The 15859-nt window shown below is 53.6% G+C and overlaps 2 protein-coding genes across 3 annotated transcripts in view; one reads left to right on the top strand and one right to left on the bottom strand.

The window, feature by feature from the left end:
- The window catches only part of PRDX1 (peroxiredoxin 1), a 354386-nt gene that overhangs the window by 34985 nt on the left and 303542 nt on the right, over positions 1-15859 (bottom strand). The gene's annotated exons all lie outside the window — the stretch shown is intronic.
- NASP (nuclear autoantigenic sperm protein) lies at positions 809-13034 on the top strand. The gene is made up of 15 exons (XM_062003471.1): positions 809-992; positions 2029-2079; positions 3453-3563; positions 4069-4149; positions 4324-4421; positions 5169-6044; positions 7876-7958; positions 8783-8859; positions 8986-9059; positions 9946-10134; positions 10344-10510; positions 10880-10933; positions 11027-11098; positions 12319-12450; positions 12879-13034. Exons 1-15 carry the CDS (start codon positions 931-933, stop codon positions 12930-12932), a joined length of 2181 nt encoding a protein of 726 aa, XP_061859455.1. The 5' UTR covers positions 809-930; the 3' UTR covers positions 12933-13034.

Genomic DNA, 15859 nt, shown 5'->3' with positions numbered 1-15859 from the left:
CTGAGGTCCCAAATTAACTTCCTGGTACTTCACTAATCAACAGTCTCAGCAGGCAGAGAGCATTCACAGGCAGATCGATTCTATATCTCTTAAACCCCCGCTTCCCAGCTCTCTTACTGCAGGGAATAAGGAGAGTGGAGTTGAAGCTTTTAAAGGAAGGAGCCTCTAGCTCTCCACCCGCGCCTTTGCTGCTGCTGCGCAAGTTGTGTGGAGCTTTCCAGCCGTGGCAGCTGCCGTGTCCGGTGGGTTACGGGCGCTGAGGAGAAAGCTGCATGAGCGGGGTGGCTGCTCACCTGGCGGAGGCCGGGCTGCCGTTACGCCCGAGAACAGGCGTTAACGCTTCCGCAGGCGGAAAGCGGGGGAATACGAGTTCCTCAAAAGGGGCGGGCGGCTGGGCTGTGCGAGCTCCGCATCGGCCCGCAGTGCGCTGGACTGCTGCAGCGCTCGGGCCCGCCCCAGCCCGGCGCGGCGCCGAGAGGAGGAGCCCAGCACTGCGAAGGGCTCGCTGACCTGGGCACCGAGGCCGGCCTCGCCCTCCCTGCGCCGCGGGCCCCGCGCCCGGCCCGCAGCGGCTCCCCGCGGCACCCACCCCGCCGAGCTCTGTCCTTCCTCCCCGGCATGCCGCGCGGCGCCGGCCTCCCGGCGGGACTGCATTTCCCGGCGTGCCTCGCGCGGCACTACACTTCCCAGCGGCCCGCGCGGCCCCGTCGCAGCCTCTGCCTCTCGGGACCACGCTTCCCGGCAAGCCTCGCGCGGCGGCGTCTCCGGCGGGCCGCGGGGAGCGAGCGCGCTGCATGCCGGGAGCGGTAGTCCCCCCGCGGCGTGCGCGCGCCGTGAGGCGGGCCGGGGCGTGTCCTCGGGGGTATATAGGCAGCCGGAGGGGTAGGGGTCTGCACTCTGCTGCCGCCGCCTCTGTCTCCAGCAGCTTCTATGCAATCTTCGGCCGTCGCCGCTCCCCCTTCCGTTGAGCCCGCGCCGGCTTCACCGACTAGGTAGGGCCGCGCGGGCTGGCCGCGGTTCCCGTGTGTTCGTGTCGGGGGAGGGGGGCGTGGGGGGGGCATCAGGGGGACGCCTTCGCGTCGCGGGGTGACCGGGGGGAGCGCGGGCGGCGTTTCTTTCGGTGGGGAGGGCTAGGGATGCTGTCCGGGCTCGCCTCCCCCCCCCCACGCTTTGTCTCCTTCCCCCCTCCCCGCTGGCGGTGGTACGTGCCGCCCCGCTCCTGCAGCGCCAGCTGGGCCCGCTCGGCTCGCGCGGAGCCACCACGTGACCCGCGCGCGGGTGCTGCCATCTTTGTTGGGGGCAGCCGGCGCCGCGGAGCCCGGCGGCGTGCCTCCCGCGTCACGTGACGCCGGGCCCGCAGCCCGTCAGGAGCCGCCGCCGGGGTTTGGCGCCAACGGCGCGGGGCGGGGCCGGGGGAAGGCGGGAAAGGCGCCCATTGTCTGCGAGGGGCCGTGGGGGGGGCCGCGGCCGCCGCCCGCCTCGCCGCCCTTTGTTCCGCCCGGCGAGCTCCGCGACGCCGCCCCCAGCTCCCCCCGCCTCCCGCTGCCGCCGCCACGGCCCCGGCGCCTGTCAGCGGCCGGCCCCGGGAAGCGGCTCGGGCGGGCGCCTCGGGCACAGCCGGCGTTTTCTGACGGGAAGCGCGGCGCACAGCGCTCGGGTTGGCGCTTTGCGGCTCCGTTCCGCGCCGCGAGTTTGTGTGGAGGCAGCCCCGAGCCACGGGGCGTGTGTGGGACAGTGGCTGCGAGCTGGCGCGGGTGGGTGGGCCCGGCTTTTAGGCAGCAGACCTGTTGACCCGATACTGCATGTGAAAGCGTCTGCTTCCCTCACACCCTCTCATTCAAACAGTAAACAAAACTGAAACTAAGAGGTGTCTCCAGAAGACAACTAGCACAGCAAACCAGCATGGGAACCGGTGGAGAATAGCTGAGAGCCAGCACCACGCAGGCCTCTGCCCACACCCCTCCGAGAGCTCTACGCTCAGCTAACGGCTGGCCTGTCGTAAACACTTGCTTGATATTTTGTTTGCAGGATGGAAGAGGAATTGGCAGCTCCTTCCACATCCACAGACAAGACAGACAGGTGAGAATGGAGCCAGGAGTTGTCGGTCGCTAAAGAATGCAAAGTCTGGGGCTTACTGCGTGAAACAAAGGTCACCCCTCAAATCTGTTGTTAGGCTGGAAGTTTAACAGATGTGGATGCTGTAGGAGCTGAAAGTCATGGTCTCCAGCAGACTGCACAAATCTAGTGCAATCAACCTGTTTCAAGGACTAGTAAGGACACAAATACTAGCTGTTGCTGGGGAAGCTCTTGGTGTGTTAGTGCTGGAGAAGTGTTAGCATGTATCAGTGCTCCTATGTGGGCAGCTGCTCTTGTCCCAGTCCAAGACACAGGTTGATGGTGGACCTTCTGGAAATGGAGCTGTGTGATATGCACTGCATTAAAACTAAGTATTGCATCTATCAGTCTTAAATGCATCATGCTGGGGTAGGAGAAGTCATAGCTTGGACGTACTCCTCTCTTTCTTGGATTAGCTGGCGTTGCTGTCTGGTGAAACGCTGTACTGTACTCACTGTGGTGTTGCTGTGCAACTTGAAGTGTATGCTTCAGCATCCTGTATTCTATCAGATTCTGAGACCCACTTCTTGCAGCAGTTGGTTAAAATTTACCTGTCTGCCCTCAGACATCAGAGCTAAAAGCTGGTGGTCATAGTTTAACCCCAGAAAGCAACAAAGCACCAGGCAGCCACTCGTTGGCTCCTTCCTCCCTGCTCCTGTGGGAAGGGGAGGAGACTCAGAAAAGAAAACAAAGCTCATGGGTTGAGATAAGATCAGTGTGATAGCTACAATAGAATATAATAACAACAGTAATGAAGAGGAAGATAGCAAAAAGGGAGAGGAATAAAACCCAAGAGAAGCCTGCTGTTGCACAGTGCAGTTGCTCACCACCTGCTGAGCAGTGCCTGAGCTGTGACCTGCCCTTTCTGGCCAATCCCCTCAGTTTATTGACTGGACATGACATTCTTTGTTGTGGAGTAGCCTTTGGGCTAGTTTGGGTCAACTGTCTTGGTCATGGCCCCTCTCAGCTCCTTGTGCACCTCTTTGCTGGCAGAGCATGGGAAGCTGAGAGCCCTTTGCTTGGGGACGAGCACTAAACAACAACTACAACATCAGTGTGTTATCAACATTGTTCTCTCACTAAATCCAAAACACAGCACTGTACCAGCTAGTAGGGAGAAAATTAACTCAGCTCCAGCTGAAACCAGGACATTGGTCCACATGTAAACAAAGGAAACCAAACAACCCCCCTGACACTGGTTGTTCTGAGCAGCGCTGTCTGTGCAACTCGCTGCTACATTAAGCTGAGCAGGTTTTGAAAGCTGGATGCAAAGTTACTACAGAAACTTCGACAAAATCCTGTAGTTGATGGAGTTTTCTTTTCCTCCCTCTCTCCAGTATGGATGTAGATGGAGAATCAAAGAAGCTGTTGGGTTTAGGACAGAAACACTTGGTGATGGGGAATATCCCGGCGGCTGTTAACGCGTTCCAGGAAGCTGCGAGTCTACTGTGAGTAGCAGAAGCTTTTGTGTGCCTTTGGAGGGCTTGTTTTCCAGCTTGGCTGTGCTGATGTGGCTTACACAAGAAAGATTGAGTTTCTTGCCTTACATATGTCATCCTGTTTTCAATACCACAAACTGTTTAACTCAAGTGTTGGACAAGAGTGTAGTTGGTGTGCAATTAGGAGGCTTTTGTGCTGATAGTTGCTAGTGCAGCTCCCTAAGGAGAAAAAAGGGTTTGGTGCTTTGTTTTGCAGTGTATGCATCTGATGACTGTTAATGTGAAAATAGTGGGGATAGTGTTACTCTCTGGTAACTTGTTGACTGGTCTTGATTGATCTCTGATGGCGATACCTCTTTGGGTTGTAGATTAACTTGCTTTGCTGGATGTTTGGAAGAGGTGTCTGGCTAAATGAGAGGTGCATTCATTATTTGTTTGAAACGATAGGAGACAAGCAAAAAAGAGCAAAATCTCAAGTAAGCCCAGGCAAATAATTCTCCCATTACTTTTGTAGGGGTAAAAAATATGGTGAGACAGCGGATGAGTGTGCAGAAGCTTTTTTTTACTATGGAAAATCTCTCCTGGAGTTGGCAAGGTATGCTGAGAGCCTGCCTGGCATAACTGGGTTTCACCCTCATCCAGACAGGATGATGCTGGAGCTTTGTGTTTGTGGGGTTACAGCAGGTGGGCTGGGCCATGGCGTTGCAGCTTGTGCAGGTCGAATGGTGTCGATACACGAGCTAAGGGATAAAACTCCTCTTCCTTTTAGAATGGAAAATGGTGTGCTGGGAAATGCCTTAGAGGGGGTTCAGGTTGAAGAGGAAGGAGAAAAAGCTGAAGATGGGTCTGCATTGCCAACTGCTGATGGTATGTAACGCTGAATGTTGTGCTGTGGAGGCACCAGCCTGTGTCTTGTCTAAATGATCCGGGTCCAGTCCATCGGTATCTTGGGTAGCCTGAATCATTTGGTTGAGTGTCAGCAGCCTGAATATGGACTCTTTTGTGTGTTGGGGGGGGTGTTTTTGTCCTTCTGATCTTGCTTAAAGATAGAACAAGACCTCTAAAACTTTTGCAAGGACCTGGTCACTGAAGGCATGTGTAAAGGATCACCAGGTAGCTGTGTCCTGACACACTGCATTCAAACCTGCTTGCTTAAGCCTCACAAGTCAACTCAAAACTGCTTTGTAACCCTGTAGCAGTACAATGTGTGTAGTAGGGCTGGTCAGAGACTGTAGAAAGCCCAGGAACAGTGTTTTATACTACCTGCTACTGGAGGTAATACAGGAATTCCTGTGAATCCAGACTGTTAAAGCACTGGCACCTCTTGCTTAGCTGTGGCTAAATCGCTGGGGCGCAGAACTGCACACTGCTTGAGCGGCCGCTTGCCATAACACAGCCTGGGGAAGGGATTGCCTGAGCTCAGGTTGCTAAGTTGACTGTGTCCCAATTCCTTGTACTCTGAAAGCAGATTTTTGGCTTGTTTGTTTTAAGGAATGCCATCTAATCCAATGGCAAATGGACACACTGGAGGGTCTGAGGGTGGTGTTGTCAGTGCCCGTTAATGTCTTTTCTCACTAAACTCGAAGAAATGTTTATGCTTCCTCAATCATGTAGAAGAAGCAAGGGAGGAGTTGAGAGAACAGGTATATAACGCCATGGGGGAAAAAGAAGAGGCCAAAAAGACTGCAGAAGAGTCTCCAGTACTATCTGAGAAGGAAGTCAAAGAGGAGGATGTTGAAATGAAAGAGATTGAAGAAGAAAAAGCAGCAGAAGAAGTTGCTGACAAGGATGTAGAGCTTGGAGAGGCTGAAGAGAAGGTGGAGGCTTCTGTGGAAGAAGTAACTTCAGAAGAGCAGAAGCAGCAGGAGGCTGTGAAAGAGGAGGCAGCTGTGGAAGAGAAGGTGGTAGAAAAAGAGCAGAAGATAGTGGCTGAAGACAAGGCAGCAGAGGCAAGTGAGGAGAAGGATAGAAAGACAGAAGTGCTGGACAAGGAGGCAAAGGCAAGTGTGGAAGAGGCTGCAGCTGGAGAAGTGGCTGTGAAGGAGAAAGAGGTGGGAGAGCAGACAGCAGAAGCAACAGAAAAAGAGCCAGCTGTGGAAAAGGGAGGAGAGGCTGTGGAAGGGCAGGCAGAGGCAGCTGTGGAAGAAAAGGCAGCTGCACAAGTGACAGCAGAAGTGCAGGCAGCAGTTGGTGTGGAGCAGAAAGAAGCTGCAGAAGGGAAAGCAGAGGCACTTGAGCAGGAGAAGGTGGAGGAGAAACAAGAGCCTGTAGAGACAACTACAGAAGAGAAGCCAGATGAGTCTAAGGAGACAGAGTCTTCAAAGGAACCTGTGCCCACAGAGGGCAAAGAGCTGTCTAAGGATGTGGAAGAGAAGGCTGAAATAGCTTCTGAAGTAGAGAAGGAGGAAAAGAAGGATGACCGGATGGAAGAGGGTGAAGGTGCTAAGGTAGAAAAAGAAGAGAAAGATGAACTGATGGAAGAGGGTGAAGGTAACAGTGAGAGGAGAAAAGTACTTGTGGGTGGATGACTTGGTGGATTTGGCTAACAATGGGTAAAAAGTGTTCCATTCAGAATTTTCTGTTTGCCTTAGAGTAAGGAAAAGGCACAGTAAAGGGGCTCTTGAAGGATTTTTACATCCAATTAAAGTTTCAAGGAGCAGTGAATAGTCTCAGTTTCTCTAGACTAACGCTTAACTAACTGCAGAGCAAATCTTCCCTGAAAGCAAACTTACAGCCCTGTGAAATGTGTAAGTGATGGCTAGGCTGGTGGAGAATACTGAATGGATGTTCACTTGCATGCCTCTGGGGTTATTGCACTAACCTTCACATAACTTGAAGCACGAGTTATAACCACATTTTATTGTAGAACAGTGGAGCAGAAAAGAAAGAAGCTGAATATGTGACAACATAGTAAATTTGCTTTTGGTGGGGGGAAGGACCTCTCCATTTGAGCCTTTCTGGAGGTAATGAGCAGTCAGAATTTTTATTGGTGAATCTAAACTGAACTTGCCCTGGAACCTGAGGGCTTCTTGCTGCCATCCAGTGCAGGCTTCCAGCTGTCTGTAGCTTTTTCTGCCATTCTGCTTCGCTGCTTCGTAGCTGTTGTCAGAACTGTGTGAAAGTAACCTGGTGAAACTCCTGCACTTCTCTGAAGTGTTACTCACATGGGCTTAGTAGGCCAGTGCTTCCTGGTTTACACATTAATTGATGGTTGAGAGTTTGCCCATTAGTAACTCTGCTGCACAAGAACAGCCTTATTTTAGGAGTGGCAAAAACACAGCCTAAATAGTTCTGGACACTGAAAGGATTTGTACTGCTGAGCATGGGGAATGTTCAGTGGTGGAGTAGCTGCCTAACAAGATGTCTGGATGGAGTATGACAATGTAAACTTCAGAGCAGTTACCCACTGATCCTGTGAAAGGCAGCTTATGTACACATACTGCTGCTTTTTTCCCCTCAACTCTCTTTGTGTGAGGATGCTCTCCAACATTGTGGTCTGGTGCTGTGTCATTCCAGACTTGTCCCACTACTTCCATTTTAACTTCTGAACATCCCTCCAGGTTTACCTTTGGAGCTGTTCTATACAGCTTTCGCCCTCTCAGTGGTGGGTGTGTGCTTTTGGGGAGTTAGACTAACGAGCTCATGGGTTCTGTAGTCTCCACCCCATCAAGCTCCTGTGATTTTGGAATTAGTCAGTGGTCATAATGCAGGAGTGAAGTGTGTGACCTGAGCATGCAAGCCAACCCATGCCCTGAGGTCCTTAGCCCTACTCCTTCACTGAACGTTTTCCCCAGATGTTTTTCTGCTGGTAGAGCAGCTCATGCAAAAGCTCCTACACAGTATCCAAAGTCAAGTCAGTGCCACACACAGCAGGTTCATTGGTAGCATTGCCACTTAATTGTCTGACATGAGGAACACAACTTCAGAACAAGTCTTACCTGTACACAGCTTGGCAGCTATCTTGCTGAAAACACCTGTAGCTTGAAGCCCAGCGCCTGAGCAGTCCCTGCAGGGCTGCTCAAGTCCCCATGGCTTCAGTGGGAGTCCACAAAGCATTTGTGAGAACAGGATTCTGTGCAAGTTCCTGTTCTAGAAAGCATGAAGGTAAAGCAAGGGTTAAGGGAGCCTGGAACTACTGCAGTCTGCAGTGCCCAACACTTTCAGCAAGATAGCTGCTGCTGAGAATGCAATGTCTGTGCTCTTGCCTCACACATCTAACCTGTCCCTGGAAGGAAGAGGGCTGGATGTAATGTCTTGCCCAACTCCAGGCCAAGCAAGTGTAGGCACAACAAGTGTTCTCATTTATCTCCTCCCCTTGTAGAAACAGAAGAATCTGAAGAGGAAGATAAAGAAAATTATAAGGCTGAAGATGATAAAGAGAATGAACTGACAGTGGAAGACAAGGTGGGATTGCTGAGCTCTGACAGCAGGGTCCGTGGAAGAGCCCAGTATTTGTCTAAATGTCCTGTTGGTATCTTTGGGAAAACCCACTTGTGTTTCATTTAGGAAACTACTTTTGAAAACCAGTGTTGTGCATGGTCTGCCATGTAGGATCTTACCTCTGTAAACTTGCCCTTGGAACAAATGCCTGCAGTCTCCTGAGGGGTAATGCAGCCTGGGAGATGCAGGGGCAAGCAGGGAGAGGTGTTTTAGCTCCTCACTCAGGTTAGTTAATTCTCTGCTTGGTTAGTTGGTGTCTCACTGTGCATGTTGAATGCAGCCAACTGTGATTAGGGTGAGAATTCAGTGGGAAGTGTAGTGCTGCCTAAATGCAGGCTGCCATGGGGATGTAGCAGTCAAAACACCTGGAACAATCTGAGGCCTGTTAAGAGTGTGCTACTAAACATGCTGCACAGCTCTCCTGCACAGAAGATAGGTCTCTTCCTCAGACCGTTCCAACAAAGTTCAAGTGCTCAGTTAAATAAAAAAAAGGAACATCAAGTATATCCCTTGTTTCATCTAAATAGCAACTTGAGCTCTGGGATAAGATCCTTGGCCTCCTGGTATTTGTGGAAAAATATAAGGCCATATCAACTACCAATGGGAGTTTATCTTCCACCTGAAATATCTGCACTGTCAGTGAAGTTTTGCTTGATGTTTGGTTTTTCCCTTGTAGAGAGAAACTGTTTACCCCTGGAATAAATTTATTGCTTGACAGCACTGCTTGGAAACCTGTGGTTTGGTGTGATATGCAACCAAGTCACTTAATGCATGTCTAATCTTTACAGGAAAGTGAGGAGGATGAGATTGGAAACCTTGAGCTAGCCTGGGACATGCTGGAGTTGGCAAAAGTCATCTACAAGAGGTAAAGGCTTCAGTCCTGATTGGGAGATGTGCTAGAGAAACTGATGGACTGGGGAGTGGCATGAACAGTTAGTGAATGTGTTGCATTCTGATCAGGAGCTGAAAACTGCTCTTTTTCTTGATTTAGACAAGAAACAAAAGAAGCTCAGCTCCATGCAGCTCAAGCTCATCTAAAGCTAGGAGAAGTTAGCATTGAATCTGGTGAGTAAAATTAGTTCTTATGTACAAAGTGCTCAGTTCCACTTTCTGTCACTGTTTTGTACTTGCAAGTGAGTGGAGCTGGGTTGAGGCTGTTAAGATGAAAACAAAATAGACTCTGTCTAGTTACAATAGTGCAGCCCAGTGAGAAGCTTTGGAATTGATGGATGAAAGAGTTGATGCCTTAACCAGGATAGTCCTTGCTTTTGTAGAACAACAGAAGAAAGCTTTGAGTAAGAAATAATGTGTTGCCAGATGAGAAACCAGCCTTGAGCTCTGCTTTGCACTTGGCTTCAGAAACCTGGGACTTCCCCTATGGAAGTGGGAGGGGTCCCTGAGCTTAACAGGAGGTGTCAGTACAGAAAGGAGGAGTGGGAAGCAAGCCCCAGGTTCCTGCCTTCTAATGTGTTCATCTAAAACCCTGCTTTTCATCTTGTTAAATCCAAGCAGAGGCCAACCTTTCTGTATGAAAAGCACTGCAAGTCATCTGTCAGGCTTCTGGAGCAGGGGCTACAAAGTGAGGGTTGTGTTCCATGTCACTAGAACACATTCAGTGGAGAGCTGGGCTGGAGGGCAGCAGGGGCCTGGCCTTGGCTGTAGATCCAGGCTGCAGTTGTGAGCAGTTACACTCAGCTCGTGGCAGCAGGTAAAGCAGCAGCGTGTGGGTGCCTGGTGTTGACTTGGCTGCCTTGTTTACAGTCTTGCTGTAAAGAGAGAACTGGACTCTGAGCCAGTCCCTGAGGTGGGGAGGTGTCAGTGTGAAAGAGCCTGTGGCTGAGCCCAGCTGCCCTGTTCCCCAGGGAGTCTGTTGTTGGGCACAATAAAATGCTGAGTGACCCAAGCAGGGGTCAGGCCTGCTTGGAAAACACCTCTTGGCTTCCTCCTGCAGAAAACTACACACAGGCTATAGAGGAGTTCCAGGCCTGCCTGGCCCTGCAGCAGAAGTACCTGGAGGCCCACGACCGCCTGCTAGCAGAGAGCCACTACCAGCTGGCCCTGGCCTACCACTACAACAGCCAGTTCGACGAGGCCGTCCTGCAGTTCGGCAAGTCCGTGGAGGTCATCGACAAGAGACTGGGTAAGAGGTTCCTAAAGCCTTCACCTGCAGCAGCAGGGGCTTGCTACACTCATTGCCTCCTTGTGCAAGTGTTTGCTGGGCTGAAGGTGGTGCTGGTAACAGTGTTGTTGAAGAGGGGGTGTGTTATTAGCAGGTCCCTGCCTCTGGGCATCCGTAACTGGACACAGCTGCTTTGTCTTGAGTTGTTTTGCCCCAATGTCTCGTCCTAGCAATGCTCACTGAGAGGATCAAGGAGGCAGAAAGTGGATCCCCTGAGGATGAGAAGGAAATTGAGGAACTGAAGGGGCTACTTCCTGAAATTAAAGAGAAGATAGAAGATTCAAAGGAGTCTCAAAAGAGTGCAAGAGTGGCTGAGCTGGCACTGAAAGCAACTCTGGTGAGTGAGTCCTGTGGCTTCCCCCCAGCCAACCCTTCTTCCAGTGGAACTTGAAAGCGATAGTGGGAGGAGCTTGGCCTTGATGGCCCAGGTTGGGAGCTGGTGGCTGCTCACAAGTGTTAGAGGCTGTGATTGTGAGAAGGAAACTGAGACACCTGAGGAGGGTGTTTAGTAAATGCACTGACATCAGTTGTTCGAAACTAAACTGGGCTTAAGCTTCAGCAGTGGTTTGTGTGAGAGCTGGAAATGCTCTCTCCTGTGCACAGATGCAGTGTTGAGACATAAAGGAGTTGGGTGTTCTGTCCCTTTCTACACTTGCATGTATCATCTTGCTGGAATTATTTCACTGTTTGTTCTTCTTTTCTCAAGGTTGGGACTACATCTGGCTTTGCACAAAGTGAAGATAGTGGTTCTGTTTCCACAGTAAGTTCATTTAAGATGGATGCTGATAGCTCCTGCCTGCTCTAAGGATTCCTGTTAGCTGTTACTCAAATGTCTATGTCTGTCTTGTGATAGATTCCAGTAAGAAAAGCAGCTGATGGAGCATCTCAGTGTGTTACAGACATCTCTCACCTAGTCAGGAAAAAGGTGAGTCCAGAGACAACTGGTTGAACAAACACTGTTAAAGTTCCACCAGCTGCCTCTGTAGACTTGGATTTCTTGTCTTAAAGCTTTGGCTTAGTTCTAGAATGGAAAAATATAAAAATCAAACCCAACTGTGGTGCATGAAACTCTTTTCCACTGGGAGCCAACGGGTGTGGGAACCATCCAGCCTCTGAGAGACTGGTCTGGATGGCTCAGGGCCTGCCTGACCCACACTGGGTTAACTTGGGAGCCCAACTCTGGCTTCTGCAGGCCTTCTCTAAACAGAAGCCCACCTCTGAGCACCTGCCAGAAGAGCAGGGTGGCCTACAGATCTCTCAAAATCCCCCAAGGGCAAGCAACCAGGATGAGCTGGGTTCTCTTCTTTCCAAGTGGAAATAGAGAGCTGGGCTTAATAAATGGTAAAGCCAGTCTAAGGGGAAGCTGCCTCTTAAAGAGGTGATGAGCACTGGGTTCCTTTAAAGGTATGTGGTTCTCCAAGTGTTTGCTCATACAACTGAAGGTGGTGAGGGGCCTGGGGCATCTCTTGTGAGGAAAGGCTGAGAGACCTGGGGCTTTTTAGCCTGGAGAAGACTGAGGAGGGACCTCATCAAGGCTTATAAATACCTGAAGGGTGGATGCCAGGAGGATGGACACAGTTTTCTTTCTGTAGTGCCCAGTGACAGGACTGGGGATAATGGGCATGAGCTGGAACGCTCAAGTTCCACTTCAACACAAGGAGAAACTTGTTTGCTGTTGAGGTGAGGGAGCCCTGGCCCAGGCTGCCCAGGGAGGGTGTGGAGGCTCCTTCTCTGGAGGTTTCCAAACCCACCTGGACATGTTCCTGTGTGACCTGATGGAGGGGAACCTGCTTTAGCAGGGGCTTGGACTGGGTGATCCCTAGAGGTCCCTTCCAACCCCCATCATTCTGTGATGACTGTAGCAGACACCCTAAATCTGCCTCCTAGCTGTTACCAGGCTCAGCAGTTGCATGTTTCCCTGCCAAACTATCAGGGTGATTCAGTGCTGCAGATGCTGGCACCTCTCATGTCTTGCTGGGAATCTTGTGGGTGAGACCTGTGAAGCTTTGGTTGAGACTTGAGTATCTGTGTTGAAGCCAGCAAGCAGAGGTTGAATGGGTGATGTGCAATGACAACTAGATGCTGGCTTGCTAGAAACATATTTAATGGGTACATAGTGAAGACTATAAACAATTTTGTCTTCAGAGGAAACCAGAGGAGGAGGCTCAACAGGGAGACAATGAAGCCAAGAAATCTAAAGCTGAGCCGGCTGTGAATGGTGGCGGTGAGCCCCCGGCCCCCAGTGCAAAGGAGGTGGCAGAAAAGATGGAAGAGGAGGTGGGCAGCTAAGGCAGGAGGCTGGGCTGGGCTTGTCTGTCTTTCTTCTTTCCCCCTGCCCCCTCTCAGTTCAGCTGTGGGTTTGTGCCTGGTCTCTGTGCCAGTTTTATTGCCCACTGGCCTTCACTGGGCTCCCAGCTGCGTTGTGCTGGCAGGATGTGTCCCACACTGGGGGCTGCAGGGGCACCAGCTTGGAGCCTCATCTCAGCACTTTGGGGGGTTGCAACCTCCTCTGGGGGCTGGATGTTCCTGGGGTTTAATACTTCTCACCTGGGCCACAGCTGTTACCAGCATTTCAGAACAGAGTTGGACTCTGAAGCCCAGCAAAGCCCCAGCAGTCAGTTCAAAGGACAGAAACCTTGAGCTGCTGCAGGGCTGGGTGCTGCACACCACTGCCTTGTCTTTTAACAACAAACCTTTTCTTTCAGACAGAGAAAAGGCCACAAGCAGAAGCAGGGGCTGCTGTGGAAAGCGCAGTATGATAGTTCTTTATCCTTGGACACTCCTCTCATTACAAGGAAAATGGTTTTGTATATAGTGTATTTTTTCACTTTTTGGCAACTTTTGTATGACTTCAATAAAGATTGTAAGCAAATGAGCCTGGGCTTGCCTCTCCTTTTCCAGGCTCCAGCCATGGCTCCTCCCTGCCCTGCTGCCTGCACTGGCCTCTCAGCCTCAGCCTTTCCACTTCTGCCTAAGAGGCCAGGAGTGTGTGTGCTGGGAGCACCCTGGCAAAGGCAGATGAGCTTGTGTGCCCCTGCCCTCCTTCTCTCACCTGGGGCAGGAGCAGAGTGCACCCTGGGCTTCATCTGCCTGTGCTTGTGCAGGGGCCACATGCTGGGGGTATGGCTTTGGTGTCTGTGCCTAAGGGGAGAGGAGGCTGCCAGGGCTGGGGTAAGGAGCAGGGAGTGTTACTGCAGCTACTTCAGCTACTTCCACCTCCTCCTTGGGAAAGCTCCTCCATGCTCTTCATCACTTTCCCTCCATCTTCCTTCACAAGAGGAGGATCTCTGCCTACCCCCAGCACTGGATACTTCCCCTGCCCTGGAATCACCTCCAGGGCCAGGGTGCACAGCCAATGCTGCTGTTTCGGGCTGAGGCAAAGGTCTGTGTGTATAAACAGGACCCCAAGAGGCAGAGAGTAACGAGATGAAGGTGTTTATTACACTCACAGCATGGTTTCAAGAGTGGATTTTGCTGTTCCTTTAGAAAGGGCTGGTGGTGGGGATGTGCCCCAGGGAGAGAGCAGAGGCCAGGGAGATACACAAGTTGCTTGTACCCCTCATTGCTGCCTGTTGGTCCCCAAACTGCTCCAGGCAACAGGATGAAACAACTGCTCTGTGTGGGCATGGTCCTGGGGTGAGGAGCTGCCCTGAAGTAAATCTTGGTGGCTACTGGCCACTTGTCCCTGTCTGGCACTGCTCCTGCCCTCTGTGCCCTTGCTGCTGCTGGAATGCCCAGAGCCCTTCTGGTTCCGGGAGACCCCTCCACACTTTTCCCTGGGCTCTGGCATGGTGGGGCCACAGTGATAATTAGGCTGCAGCTCTGACATAACATTTTGCCATCCCTTCACCACACTTCATAGTTAACAAAGCCCTGATTTCCTGCTGGAGCTGGGTAGGGGGCCACTGGGGCAGTGCTGTGGGGACACAGCCCACCCCTGGCTCACCGGCGGGGAGGTTTGTGCTGTGCCAGGGGCTCCTGAGCAGGAGGAGGATCCTCCAGGGCCATGCAGGGGATGAGGGGGAGGCTGGAGGGTGTCCCATAGGGCTGGCTGGGGGCTGCAGGGCTGCCTGGCCCCAGCACTGGCCTGGGGGGCTCCTGGGAAAGGAGAAAACCGGTGTTAAGAGGAGGAGAAGGAGGTCCCAGTGTCATCCAGCAACAGGCAGGAGCTGCCCAGCCACCCTGTGCCAAACGGTGTTGTGAGTGCAGAGCAAGTTCTGCCTGTGGTTTGGCACCTGGCAGGGGGTATCTCCTGTCCTGGTGGCCCTTGCTCCACAGGACACCTGTGTCCCCAGCTGTGGCCAAGGGAGCGGTTCCTGAATCATCTCCCCAGGCCTGTACCTCAACACTCATCCCATTGGGTCTGCAGCCTGACCCCATCTCCCCTCACCCCCTGGAAACAGCCCCGGGACGAGGCTCTTACCGTGAAAAGCTCTGGTGCAGCCAGGGCTGGTGGGAGCGGAGGGGCCACGGGGGGTGGGAGGATGGCGGGGGGCAGCCGTGGCCCTGCCCGCTCCGCCTGGCACCGCAGCATCCCCACCTCTGCCTGGAGCTGGGCCAGCTCCTGCGTGTGCCAGCGGGCCGCCCGCGAGCCTGGGGGGCGGCGTCAGGGCAGGGTTTGCCCTCTCCCCAGCGGCATGCAGGGAGGTGGGGGCTGCCCCTGGGACCCATCACCCACCGGCATCAGCTCTCCTCTCCTTCCTGACCTTCAGCGCCAGGAGCTCTTCTTCCAGCCGCCGGTTCTCCAGCTCCACGGCCAGCAGCGCTGCATCCAGCCCCGCTGTGCCCGTGCCTGAGCCTGAGCCTGAGCCTGTGCCCGAGCCTGAGCCTGAGCCGAGGGGCTCTGCCGGCACAGCTGGGGCGGTGGGGGGAGGCCTCAGCTGCTGACTGTGGAGGCAGAGACCCTGCTGGGGATGGGCCCGGGGCTGGGGTTGTGACTTACCTGTCCTCCTGTCCCCGTGCGGCCCCCGGGGTCCCGTCTCCAGCGCCGTGGCCTCCACCTGGAGGTGCAGGAGCTGCTCCAGGACGGCTGGGTTGTGCCCGCCGGCACGCAGGTAGGACAAGCGCAGTGCCCTGCCGTAGCCTCAGCGTCAGCCAGTGCTGGGGCCCGGCAGGACGCTCAGCTGGGCTCCATTGCCACCCCCAGACCCTCACCTGGCCTCTGCAGCCAGAGGCCCGGCGGCTGGCAGGAGAGTGTTGAGGTGGATGGCAGCCCTGGGGAGGAAACAGGCGAATGGGGGAGGGTGAGGGGCTGAGGGCTCCTTGATGGAAAGCACCCCCACTCCCTGGTGCTGCCCCAGAGGGGTGCAGAGCCCCGTCCTCCCCCAGCTGGGCCTCACTCGCCATGCGTCAGCTGCCCAGCGCCATCCTGCAGCACCTCTGGTTCCTCCCGCTCAAGGGGGAAGTTCGCAGCCCCCCTGGTCCCCAGGGCCTCCAGCCGCCGGCACAGCCCTGTGGGATGGTGAGGGGCCTTGGGCTCAGCATGGCCCCTCAGCCCTGCTCCCCAGGGTTACCGCAGCCCTCAGGTGCCTCCCCATCACCTGCCAGTGCTTACCCTCTCTCTGCTGCTCCAGCTGCCGGGTCCTGGCCCGGATTTCGGCCACATGGCGCTCGTGGGCTTCCAGCAGCTCCCGTGGCAAGTGCTGCTGCCCACGCCAGGGCTGAGGGGGTAGCTGTACCTCTGCCG

The sequence above is a fragment of the Colius striatus genome, chromosome 10 (genome assembly GCF_028858725.1).
Source record: "Colius striatus isolate bColStr4 chromosome 10, bColStr4.1.hap1, whole genome shotgun sequence".
Taxonomy (NCBI): domain Eukaryota; kingdom Metazoa; phylum Chordata; class Aves; order Coliiformes; family Coliidae; genus Colius; species Colius striatus.
The sequence above is the reverse complement of the archived record's forward strand: the minus strand, read 5'-3'. Positions and strand labels throughout refer to the sequence as shown.